This window comes from Patagioenas fasciata, chromosome 8 (genome assembly GCF_037038585.1).
Source record: "Patagioenas fasciata isolate bPatFas1 chromosome 8, bPatFas1.hap1, whole genome shotgun sequence".
In the NCBI taxonomy this organism is placed as follows: domain Eukaryota; kingdom Metazoa; phylum Chordata; class Aves; order Columbiformes; family Columbidae; genus Patagioenas; species Patagioenas fasciata.
Window position 1 is genome coordinate 7,369,667 of NC_092527.1, and position 13,488 is coordinate 7,383,154.

The 13,488-nt window shown below is 46.2% G+C and overlaps 1 protein-coding gene across 2 annotated transcripts in view; it reads right to left on the bottom strand.

The window, feature by feature from the left end:
• Positions 1 to 13,488, bottom strand: part of OIT3 (oncoprotein induced transcript 3) — a 29,275-nt gene that overhangs the window by 5,554 nt on the left and 10,233 nt on the right. For both annotated transcript variants that reach the window (XM_065842939.2, XM_065842936.2), the window contains exons 4-7: positions 9,867 to 9,989; positions 6,875 to 6,997; positions 2,124 to 2,284; positions 1,160 to 1,575 (exon numbers count right to left, since the gene is read on the bottom strand). In XM_065842939.2, the coding sequence (XP_065699011.1) occupies positions 1,160 to 1,575; positions 2,124 to 2,284; positions 6,875 to 6,997; positions 9,867 to 9,989 (823 nt within the window). The remainder of the gene's footprint in view (positions 1 to 1,159; positions 1,576 to 2,123; positions 2,285 to 6,874; positions 6,998 to 9,866; positions 9,990 to 13,488) is intronic.

The following is a 13,488-nucleotide window of genomic DNA, read 5'->3' on the forward strand; positions in this document are numbered from 1 at the left end:
ACCCCAGAAATGCCAGGAACAGAACTGCAGCCTAGGATGGAAGGAAAGCAAGCTAATGCTGAAAGCTTTGTCAGAAAGAAATGAAAAGAGTATTTTTGTGTACTGTACTCTGTAGAACCCTTTTGCTACAAGACAATCACGTAGCACTTGTCACCACCAGCTGTAACGGTGGGTGACAGCCTGGCAGCTGAGGAAATAATTGTTGTCCTCATTAGATAGTTTGGCAGACAGAACAACGGACTTACATGAGCTCTCAGTCCCTTGACTGTTGGGCTCTGACACTTGGGTATGTCTTAGAGATTACTGTGGCTGGACTTTCCTCCCTAGAGGGCAGCAGACTGGTTTCCAAATGCGACATTTCCACAGAGTTGTCTGGTTAAGCTGCCAGGCACTGCTGGATGGAAACACTCCACAGCAACATTGCACTGTGGCACTGTCACGTTAGCACCCATCAAGTGTCTGAAAAACAGGTTCATCTTCGGAGTCACAGCAGAGCCCACAGTAATGACACAAAACCCGTTACACTGAACCCACAAATCCTTTCTGAGTTTTTTTTACTAGCGTATCCTAGAAAGATCACTAAACACAAATGCCTCAGAAAATTACAACCAAACTGAGAGACCCTAAGCTTACTGCATTGACAGGCATCAGAGAGAGAGAAAAGCAAGGGGAGCTCCTGAAGCTCCAGCCAGAACCAGCCATGGAGTCTTCTGGCTCCCGTTATAATAAAGCCATTATGAGAAAATTAAGACACTTGCTCCAGTTGCTGCAGCGGCTGCGCGGCAGTGGCATGGAGCCATCGGGGGGTTATGCCGATTGGTTTGGCACTCTGCAGGCTGGCAGAGAGAGGACATCAGGAAGGATATCTTTTCCGCTGGAGCCAACTCAATTATCCACAAGCCTAGTTAGAGGAAAATATGTCCTGTAAAGGCCACGCTTGGAGTAACTTGTTTCACCACCTCCTGCTGTTTCTCCCAATCACTTTTGATGGGAGAGGGGCTTTCAGCTTGATGGCCTGGCTGCTGGTTGTTGCTAGGAACACAGCAGACAGGCTTCCGTAGAGAAGTTACAGCATTTCCTGCATCACACAGACAACGTGACTTAGCTCCCCTGCCAGTTACCATCTAACGGCCAGCAACGGAGGGAACAGTGAACTCACCCATCTTGAATCAGGTAGTACTTCAGGATCTCATCGATTTTAGAGGTGGGAGTGGCAAAGCAGCTCTCAACCAGTGTCTCCAGTCCATTGACGTGTACCAAGGGTTCGATCCCGAAGTACAGAGAGTCCCGAAGCTTGAGGGTGGGAGGAGCACCCCTGTAGGGTTCATCAAAGTCTTTGTCTTTGAAGATCTCAAGAGTGAAGGGAAAGATGCCCTGGTTGCGGCTCATGATTTCCAGGGGGGAGTTCTTGAGGTTGGGCACATAACCTTCAGAGATGGTGTACCGGCGTGGGAACTCGCAGGTCACTGGGATCAGCAGCTTGCTGGTGCGGACAATGATGTCCCCGTTGCTTCCTGGAGTCTGCTTTGGCAAGCCGGTCACTAGATTGGTGGCAATGATTTTATCATTTATTACCTGCAGCAAAGAAAGGAGTTTAAGGGAAAGAGGAGATCATTGAGAAAGACGTCTCAGTTCAGACTAGCAGCCAAGTTTACCTTGTTCAGGAAGCTCAGACATAAACTAGCCACTGAAAGTACAGCTTGTGAACTCATATGCTGTGACCAGAACGATGCTCACCCTCAACTACAACCTAAGGGCCTCTATCAGGTTGCTGTCAACTTTGATGCACTGTACTCCTGCATGAAGCAGAGGAATTTGCTTCCAGTTGCTACTCATCTGCTAAGATGAGTTCTCCGGTTCCTGACTGGTTGCCAGTATAACTTTTCAAACATTATTGGGGAACCAGATTCTGTCTCAACATGAGGGTAAAGAGTGATACCATTTGTGCTTTCTGCACCAGAAAGACAGTGAAGCTGCCTCTGTGAAGTGCTGGGCGAGCAGAAAGGAGTGCCCATGCTGACAGGCACACACCACTTACATCAGCTTTATTCCCCAAGTAGGTAATAGCCAAGTCCCCAAATCTGAGAGACCCCAAGAGAAAAGACAGCAGTGGGTATACATACATCTACAACAGTTCCGCAGGACTTCAAGGAGAAATGGATGTTGACGTGAGTGCCATTGGACACTCCTTTGCATGAAGTGTTGATGAGAGAAAGGTCCAGGCCTCCAACCAGGTCCTTCGGGATGCTCACCTCAATAGAGCTGGACTTGCACAGCACTGGAACTACGAGAAAAGTCCCCAGAATAACAGTCTGCACTACACAACTATGAGGGAGTATCAGGGAAGTAGGGAAGGGCTCTACCAATTACTGAGAGGGGAAAGAAAGTGCAGTCATATGCGACCTTTAAGGTACTACCTAAGCACAGTAATCTAACTACTTGTCTTGAATTCCCATCTACACAACACAAACATTGCCCCAAACTCTCCTGGCACAGAGATGCCACAGAAGACGACGACGATGACCGCTATACTTGCAGCAGACACTTAGCTACACAGTATTTCCAGCTATACTGCATACTCAGTAGAGGTTTGTTTGATGTCTCTTCCACCGCTGTGTCCTGGGAAGAGCCTTTCGCACATATGGATATTAAATTCACAACACTCCAGGCAATGCCATTTTTAAGACCCTTTATCAGGTTTGACATCAAAGCCAGAACATGTCAAAACAAAGCAGAGTAAATCCATGTAGATGTCAAGCTAAAATGGAAGCACCTCAAGATACCATACAAATATTTTTATAAGCAATAAACCCAGCTCTGACAAACAAACCCAATTATCTCATTCATTCCAACCTCCTTCCAGCCTTCGAGTTTTATTACAGATCTCCATGTGAACTTTTAAAAATTAAATTCCATTACATAAAAAGTAGACAAAACACAGATCGGACAAAATGAAAAAGGAAAGAAGGAATAATCTTCAATAAAAAAGTAATTTATATATAAATTTTCCCTGGGTGTACACATATCTATTCAGTTAGATACAGGACAAGCAAATATATTCTGGTCTCTTCTCAGCCAGAAGAACAACCCTCTTCCAGAATTTCCATTTACCATATTTTAAAATCACATGACCAAACTTTTCGCAAATATAGTTGTTCCCCAAGGTTTTTCCTAAAATTAACTAGAGTCTCAATCCTTGACATTCATATCATCTGCCTTCCCTTAGTTTCGATCAAGTTAATGATGTAATCCGGTATTTTGGATCTTGGATACACGGCACGCTGCTAAAACACGTGTTTTGCCCCCCTTAAAAATTTATCACGTCCCAGCTAAAATATAATATTTATATCAGCTACTGTGTACCTGCAGGGAGTCTTTTTTATTAAAAGTTGATCTTTTCAAGGTGATATGCTAAAATGCGTGCAGTGTGTCCAAAGCGATGTGCTCTCATCATGACATAGCTGGTTTAGAACAGAAAATTTAAGAATTACCTTAACTTTTCCTTCATCCGCAGTAGAAGGCAAGTGGGAATAAGCGAGTGGGACTAACAGAGCATGCCAAATGGCAAAGCTCATAATGAGACAAAGGGACTTTGAGAAGATGGTGCAATGCAGAGATGAATATCCTTTGGAGAATGGATTGGTTCTATTTGGATTTAAAGCTTCACTGTTCTAGTGACTTCTTGATGAATAAGAAAATGTAATGTTTTTATAAAGGTGTCATTCAGGGCAAGAGAATTTGGATCCCAGCTGCAGTTCTCCAAAGTTCAAGACCAATTTACTTCAGGTTATCTCTGTTTCTAAATTTCTTTGATTGGCACAAAGGGGAAGAAAGAGGAGACACCTACTTAACCGCTGCTCTGGTATTGCAGGAGCTGTCTGTGTGCACTCCACCACCTGGGCACAGAAACAAGCAATGAAACCTGTGAGCAGATCCAATTTTGTTTCAAGCCAACTCATCACTATCTGGGAAAACACTCTGGGAAGCTCCTTATAGCGACTGTCTCAGAGTAACTGGTAATTCAATTCAAACCACGCTAGGCATTTGTACACAGACAAGTAATCAATACCGAGAACAGTGCTTCAGTTCTACCAATTTAACAGCGGTGCTGCAAGCAGAGGTACTGCGTGGTTCAGCACCCAGCAGGCCTGATGCCACCAAGACAGGCTGCAGCAGCACCGCAGGGAGAGCTGAAAATAAGCTGGTGTGGTAGCTGTGATTCTACGTAAACACCTTATTCCAGGAGAAGTGACAAGGTCCTGACTGCCAGGACTGAGATGCCCGGCAGAAATTAGTTACCCTGGGCATCCAGGAATCTTCTTTTAACTATGATTTCTTGCATCCCTTCACAGAGCTGCACTCTCCTGCCTTGCCGTCAGCCTCCATCTCTTGCATCCCTGCCCTGGGCTCACCCCAGCCTGCATGGCTCCCGAGGGTCTCACCCATGTCTGCCAGTCAAACGTTTCAGTTCTTCACCCTCATACACCGCAGAGCATCTCTAAGTGCTTGGAAAGCCTCCTCATTACTGCTTTAAACTCTGCTCTGCACCAACGCCTGCAAGTCCAACACTCATTTTGCTGTCTGCTGTTATTGGCACCATGTTCCTAGTCCAGCCTGTGGCTCCTTCCCTTGGCCGTTCAAAGCACAGCTGCTTGGAGCAGGGCTTATCTTCTTGTACAGATTGCTCAGCAGAACAGGCTCTCTGGGGCTGGGGAGCTCCGAACACAAATAAATACACCATTGTACCCTGGTTAGCCACACACAAGGCTTGAGCATGGGAGAGGGGAGAAAAGCATTTCACTATCACATTTCAGAAAGGGGTGAGGTACTAGAACAGTCTGCAAAGTTCCAAACATTTCCTTGGCTGGTATCTTTGTGAGAAAATTGTAGCCAAGGATGTGATTTCTTGTGGAAGATGATTAATGTTTGTTCTGAAGGTAGAGACAGTGCAGGGGGTGGTTGATAGGCTGCAGATCCAATTGCTTCAGGCAACTGTGCCTGCCCTGCATTGTTAATTGTATCACTATAAACCTGATTAGAAGCCATAAAAAATTGTGTGGTACAGTTCCAGATATATTCTGACATATCTGCTCAAAATTGCAGACCACTGCGTGGGGACATAAATTTAAGCAATCTTGCTTTATGAGATGCCATATCCCGAGCTCCAGCTTGGCACCCGGCCGTGCTGCTGCTCTCATTAGCAGCCTCAGAACAAGGAGAAACACTGGCTGGGAAATGCACGGCCTTCTAACCCTGTTGGGGTTGCCTCAGGGAGCCAGGACTGAAGAACATTGCTCTTTTTTGGCCTGTATCCATCAATCAGACCTTCAATCGGTAAGTATAATCACAGCTCTTGGAAATCTTCATCTCCTCCTCCCCACCAGGCTCTGCTGGAGCAGTAAGCACTACCGAATCCCAAGTGTGCAGTGCTCACCCCTGAAAACAATACCCTGCATTTCTAAAAAGCTTAAAAAGCAGAAATATCATCAAGTAGAATCCTTCTGACCTCCCCTCTGAGGTATATCTGCCCTGTTGGCCACCAGGAAGTCTGGATCTATTCCTCTCACTGATGTCTGGGTACTCTGTAACACATCAGACCACAGGAGATTCTGAGCACACCCAGTAATATCAGCTCATTGGTATTAACTAAAGCCCGAGTGAATTAGTCCATGGCAGGCTCCCTTTAATTGCATTTTAGTCCAGCCCATTAGCAAGTTCCCATGGAGATGTCTGAAAGCAACCACACACATCCTTCACGGGCCCACCACGGCAGAACACAAGCAGAGAGCTATAAGGTCTGTCTCTACCAGAACAGTACTGCGTCTCCTCCAGCTTTGTGCTGAGCCTGATAGCTCTGAGAAGTGGCCAGGCAAGTCAGATGAGGCCCCCCAGAAAGAATTACCCTGTCTGCCTTTTGCATGCCCACATAGGTCTCTTCAACACACAGTTTTGACTTAATGTCCCTTCAGCATCTTCTCTGTAAGACCTTTGCTTTCAGCACCTCAACGGGGCTTTGCTAGCTGTGGGATTATGAGACCCAGAAGAACCTCAGGTGCAAGACTGTAAGAAGTCATTGCATGAGGAGCTACAGACCTTCTGCTTAACTCTCAGTGCCATCAGGAACTTTTCCCTCATCCTTTACTCCATGCTACGGAGCTAAACTGGCACCTAGGAGCCTGGAAGTATTTGCAAAGGAAATTTCATTCAGCTCTTGCAACCCAAACCAGGGAACATGTTTATTTTGTGTGCATGCTATAGGTGCAAGTGAGGAAGCAAGAAGGATGCCCTGCATACAGGAATAAAGTTCTGATGGAAGGTCTTCCAAGGATAACGTTGCTCTTGCCTCTCTGCAGCAGAAGCAACAGTCAATTTTCAGATGCTACCCCGGGCACTTTTCCAAGGGAAAGCAGAAACTAGTATCAGAAACAGTTCAAGACAAAGGAATGGTTAATGGAAAGGCTACCTGGGGAAAAAGACCTCTCTAACCCCCATTCTTGGAAGGGACTGAACCACTTTAGTCGAAATTTTAAAAGCCCAGTTTGAAGCATGCAAAATTTCAGTTCCAATAGCATAAAACTGGCAAAGGCATACACAGCTGAAGCAGAGCAATAGGAGATGTTAGCAATCTTCATTGTAAGCGAATACTGCCAAAAGTGTCTGTGATGCAAGATGCACCCAGCTGGGTCCTATGTGATAAAAAGAGCAATGTCTCCAGGGTCTCGGTTTTAGATGATCTGTCATTAACTACAAAGCTCCATTAACCACACTGGAAAGGACAGACTAAGAGAACACAATAAAAACATGAAGAAAAGTTCCTTGAGACATACTTTTGACATTCACGGAACAGAAGCTGTCAGAGATTTTGCTGACCTACCTTGGCAAGTGTGGTTGTCTTCTGACAGAACAAGCCCCCTTGGGCATTCACATTGGTATCTGTCCTCCACTTCAATGCAGGTATGACTGCAGCCTCCATTGTTATTGTGACAGCCTTCAATTTCTGAAAAAAACCAAGGAAAATCAGCGCATTCTGTTCTGCCAGCAGCTACGCAGGCTCCAGCATGTACTCCTGGCTGACTAACAGTGTGACCAACACAGACCTCAAAGGCACCAGCACAGTGAAAGTTTGCTTCCAAGAAAATGCGCTGGAAACCTATTTTTAATGGTACAATTTCCCACGTTTACCATTTTACCATGAAGTTTATAAGGAATTCTGTGAAAAAGCTTACCAAATTCAATCACAGGCTATAGCTGCCATACATAAGGTGGCTGAATAGGCAGTCTTCAGCTTGGCCCTTTCTGATTTCTGAAAGATCTACTTAAACTAAATTTTTATATTGTTTCTTACTTCAAAAGGTGGGTGAAAAATCCTCTTAAAACTTGTAACATGCGGAACCATACTCAGTCCTTTAGTCAGCACCTGAATTAGAGCCCTGGGATTTGCAGGGGAGGTGTCTTGGGGAGGAGAGATTGACAGGCAGCAGCTCCTATCCCCACCAGGGAAGACCAGAGAGAAGATGACACGCTCTTGGTCTGTGGGCTTCCCAGTTGGGATGGAGGTGGTGACGCTGGATTCCTGCATCCCCGCTTTGTAGGCTGAGGACAAAACTCTGCTGGTAGGGCTTTGTTTAGCAGGAATTCTCTTAGTTTGTGAGTTTTAGGCTTAGAGGCTGGCTGCCCTGAGGTGCATTATCACAGGGACAGAACAACACAAGTTCACAGGGTAAGGCTGATTCCCTTCCTACTTTTCCTCAGTTCTGAAGTGCAGAGGAGAGAGGGCAGCACAGCCAATAGAAGGTTTTGTCATGTCTTTTCTTACATCTTTTCTCTTCAGGTGAGGCATCTCTCTGAGGATCTGACTTCTCATGTAAAAAATTCCTAGCCACTACAGCTGCAGAAAAGAACCTGAAAGCTCATCCAGATACATTCTGAAGACTTGAAAATGTAAGGCAAGTAAGGTCATTTCCAGCTGTTGTTGGCTTTCTGTTATAAAGAAAATAACAGGTTGTTTTTAAATAACCTTCATTACTTTTTTTAAACCATTTGGGATGCTGAGTAGTGCTAGATGTTCTCAATAAAACAATAGTACATATAACATAAAGAATATTTCTCCCTCAGCTGGCCATCAGAAATGACTGTGTGGTTTTCACCGAAATGTTAAGAAAAGAATGAAAATCCCATACTAAAGCCTGCACATAGTATGGAAAACAACAGCCTGAATACTCCACAAGAGTCAAAGTAGTGGGTGAAGCACTGCAAGGGAAATTCTGAGATACTCTTAAGCCTCCTAAGCTTCATCAGCTCACATTATCAAGCTAAAGCTCTTGCATTTGTTCTTTGTAGCAACAGCTGTCGGGTGGCTCACAGTAAATCACATACTCTAATGGCTCACAAAGCTGAGGACACATCTTTAGAAATAAAACTCACTAACAAGATTGTAAAGGTCCCCAGCAGCAGTGTTACATTTGGGAAAAGCACCATCCTTCTTACAGAAGGAGAAATTAAATGATATATCAAAGGCCCTAAAATCCAGCTGCAGGAACAGCAGAAATAAATGAGTGTCCAAGCACAGCCTATTCCAGCCCTGTCAGATGAGTGCAGCCCTCACGAATAAAAACTGTCACGTAGCACAGCTGGTTACGTGACAACCCACCAGCTCAGTGCTGGACGTGGAAGGGACAAAGCCCACAGATCACTTTTGGCCCCACATGACCAGTCCTTCAGGAGCGCTCTGCTCAGCAGTTTTCCTCAGGGAAGTGTCTGTATGAGGGATGTTTTATTAAGAAAGCTCAGACAGGAGATTTTCACAGACACGAGCTGAAACGTGCTTCGGTATCATAGAGGGGGAAAACAGGGACCAAAACTGCAGCTTGGAGCCATCTGTCAGTGAACTATGAAGAAGAGTGGAGTCCAGTCCAAAAATACAACAGCAATCCCTCTCTCTCCCTGCACCATGGATGTCTACCACACAGCAGCTAACGTGAGGCTGCATGCAGGCTGCAGATGTATTCGGTTCTGGCAACTGGTAGCTCAAAGGCGAGGCACAGTTATAGCTATTACTCTAGTCTGAAGTGCCACAGGATCTGTGAATATTCCACACAGCAGCTTTGGCTGGGAGGCACCATGGTGCTCTTCAGAGCTGACAACAGAAAACATCAGGCACAAGTCAATTTTTTGCTGGGTTTTCATATTTCTGCTCGAAGATGTTTGTACATTGTTAGTGACAACAGATCGAACCTACAGTTTGGTCTTTAAGCTCCTGCTAAGCTTCCTGTCTAAACTTAACAAGGGTTTTCAACCTGGCTGTGCCACCACTGTCAGTAACTGTAGCAGCTGCACACGGCAGAGCCCACAACTGATTACTTGCAAACAGTCAAAATGCAGCCCTAATTTCCAATCTAGCTTCTGTCTACAGCCTGGTACCCCTTCTCCTCAATCTCTATTCCAGGAGGGCAAGCGACCCTCATGCTCTAGTCTAAAGTCTTGGCTTTACCCCACACCTAAAGCCCACTGTCAAAACGCGGCAGTGCTAAATCTGCCCCCGCACAACTATCATACAAATCTCCAGAACCAAATCCCAGCATCTCCAGCAATAACCAGGTCTGTCTGGACAACCAATCTTTTGGATCCACTGCTGCCTCTGCTCCCATGGAGATAAATACAAGCAAATCCTAAGAGGAATGAACAAGGCGGAGAGAACAATGAGGAGAGTCCTCTCTGCTTGATTATGGTATTTCAGTAACAACCCCACAAGAGTGATATGAGTGACATTTAATCCCAGCTGCAAGGAGCCAAGGGAGAACCAGTGCTGCAGGGGAAGTGGAATGATGTACATAGTTTCCAGCAGACTTTGATAGTTGAAACCTCACCTTCACAGGTTTTCCCGTCACTTCCCAGTGTGCGCCCGATCCCGCACTCACAGCGGTAGGAGTTCTTCAGGTTAACACAAAATTCGCTGCAGCCTCCGTTGTTCTGCTCACATTCATTTTCATCTGCAAGAAAACCTCACACTGTCAGAACGTGACCCCCAGTAAAGACAGGGCTGGCAAAAAGGGGCTGGTCAGACCGTGCACTGGCTCTCCTGGCCTCGTAATGTGGATCAGGGCAACAGAGGTGAGTAATCCCCCTTCTCATCCTAAACTATTCCCCACTTCACTCACAAAGACATTAAAATTAAGTTAACCTGACTTCACTGCATGGTAAAACTAGGTGAATATCAGAATCAGTCAAAACCAAAGCTCATCTATTTTTGTATCACATCTGCTACTGCTACGTGTGGCCAGCTATCCTACAGCAATTTTAAATTATTCAACTCTTACTTCAAAATAAAGATGCAAGAACGAAAAACAGCTGCAAACTTATAAACAAAGCTGAAATCAAACCAAAACATTTTAAAGAACCCCATGAAGCCTCCCAGAGAAAAGTCATGTCATGAGGAATTTCATTGTTTCAGCTTATTGCCCCAGGTCTGCTCCTCGTCCCAGAAAGCTCAGGTGGTTCTTGCAGAACAGAAACGTCAGCTCAGCATGGTGAGACCTAACCCAGGCGCTGGTGCCCCACAGGCCACCACAACCATGAGCTGCTCAGACACTACCAAAGAGGAGACGAAGAGCTCAGTTCTGAGCTACTCCCTCTGAGGACTCGGCTCCTTACTGCCCCACAACAGCCCCCTTTGCTCTGCACCCTCCACAGAGCCGTGGCTCCTGCCTCAGAAGCTCAGAAGAAAGAGCAGTGCCTGAGCTGGCATTCCATGCTTTCTGGAGCCGACTCTGGATAAAGGTTGCAGAATAACCTTGTAATAGGCCTGGACTGAGCTTTTATAACCTAAAGCCACTTATCCATGAATAGTACTTGTGTCACGTTTCTGTGCTGGCTGCATTCAGCTCTAGATTAGAGCACTCCAGGGTGCTGAGGGTTTTTACTGAGAAAGAAGCACACCAGACACTTTTGAATCTCTCGGTAAAGCTCTGAAAACTCCCCTTAATTTTCTCCGTTTTAAAGGCTAAAGCTCCTCTATGCCTGTCTGCCCTTTTGTTTTTTTTTGAAGGTACTTTGTTCTCTGAGGTTCTCATTCTTCAACCTGATTTAATCTCTGTGTGCAAAGAGTGAATCAAATAGAGAGGAAGGGACAGTCATTGCTATCGCTGAGCCACAAAACTAATGATTCCTCTTAGGTAGGCCAGAATGCTGAGGTTATCCATTAAGGCTCACATGGGGTTCCACCAAAACAGCTTCGAAATTACCATTGACTAGAAGTCAGCAGCTTAAAACCAAAAAGAAAGAAAAACATTGTTTTAAGAGACAGGTCAGAGATGAGCTCTCTTAGCTGTAAGCGGTCCCACACATACACAGTACCTGCAGCTTGCAGCTGGTGGTGTCATCTCTTTCCACAAGTGCCATGAATTGAATATTTTTAGCAAAAGAAATGGCTAGTACCCGGCTTTGGGAGGCAGAAAGCAAGTCCAGGAGACACAGAGAGACATTTCCCTTTACACAGATGTGACGGGCTCCAAACTTTCCCTTCTAACAATAAAACTAAAGCTGCTTAAAAACAGAGGGTGAGGAGGGAAAGGGCTACTGGCAAAGGCACAGAGATGCTGTTAGAAGGTCCTGGAGTCCTTCATCTAGTGTTGTACCCAGCAATGCACCTGCTGGGTCCTCCAAGCTCTACAACACACAGCAGATCTATCCTTGCTCTTCCTCATCAGTGACAACCAGCACTTCTGGGACACAGGCTGGTTTTCTTAAGACTGGGTTAGGAGAGTGCTGAACCCCTTTTAAACGTGGCTGAGTCCAACATGGATGCAGGTATTCAAGAGGTCAAAGATGATGACAGAGTTGGTGGATTCATGACAGAAATTCGAAGACTTAATCTAACCCCTAAGTAAGTTTGCAAATGAAAATATAAGTTAGGATCAGCAGTTCTGCTCTGGGATTCAAAGCATATAATGTACTGAAGAGAAGTCAGCCGAGCATGGGGAGGGTTCATAGACAGAGCTGCTTAACATTACTGCAGCATCTTCAGCCACCCTCTTGGGATGAGCTGGGAAAGGCAGAATATTATCTTGTCTCTATAGGAAAGGCATAGGAAAAGCTAACACAGATGTGTTTGGTTTCTCTGGGAGGCTGACATGGTTGCTCTCAGAAATACGACTGTGCAGTTCCTCGGCACAACAGAAAGATGAGTGAGCCATACAAGAGAGGTAAGTAAATCAGTGTGATTATTACAGCTGAGGCGCTGGACCACCAGGTTATTAGGAAGAGTGCACAAATCCTGCCTGGTCTGGCCATGGGGAGATGAAGGCAGGTCCAGCACATGCAGGCTCAGGACTCAGGAACCCTGCAAGCCTCCCTGCTGCAGGAAATCCTTTCCTGCATGTCTGCCACATATTTATTGAGTGCTGGTGCTTGTCAAGGGCACTTCTGTGCCTAGAAGTCTTACAGACAAGCAGCCAATAAATGCTTTTAGTTAGCTGAGAGAGCCAAACCAGCCACTCAGCTGCAGAGATGTGGGGCAGCTTTAGCAAAAACATTCTGTAGAATCCGTGTGAGCAAGTGTAAATCTGCAGCAGGGTCAGGCTGCCCTCTCCACAGACTGTAACGACGGTGGCCCCTACTCTAATGCCCACAGACATGAGGAGTGTGAAGACAGAAACCACCCGCGCCTGCTTTGTCAGCTATAGTCCACATGGAAGAAACCCATCTGCTAGGCAGCCCACAGACACAACTCTGCTCTCAACTTCTCCACCAAATCAAGCCTCGAAGATGAGATCCCACTTCCCCCAAACACTAGCACCCCTTCCTCCCTCCGCGCCACCTCTTCCTATCCGTCAGTGTGGCTTTACAGCTCCTCAACGGCCACCCCTTCCCAGCCTCGTGAACAGGACCTTGTCACACTGCCTAAAACCACTGAGGTTGTGCTGTGACCTGTAACCTCCTCAAACTCAGTTCCAGAAGGACAGGGAACTGCTGGAGAGAGTCCAGCGCAGCCACCAAGATGCTGAAGGGAGTGGAGCATCTCCGGTGTGAGGAAAAGCTGAGGGAGCTGGGGCTCTGGAGCTGGAGAAGAGGAGACTGAGGGGTGACCTCATTCATGGTTATCAATACGGAAAGGGTGAGTGTCATGAGTATAGAGCCAAGCTCTTCTCAGTGACAACCAGTGATAGGACAAGGGGCAACAGGTTCAAACTGGAACACAGGAGGTTCCATTTAAATTTGAGAAGAAACTTCTTCCCGGTGAGGGTGGCAGAGCCTGGCCCAGGCTGCCCAGGGAGGTTGTGGAGTCTCCTTCTCTGCAGACATTCAAACCCGCCTGGACACCTTCCTGTGGAACCTCATCTGGGTGTTCCTGCTCCATGGGGGGATTGCACTGGATAAGCTTTCCAGGTCCCTTCCAACCCCTGACATTCTGGGATTCTGTGAAACCCCAGGCCCTGGACAACACCCCACAAGGGCAGTAAGTATGATGAAGCTCAGTGCACAGCCCTATGC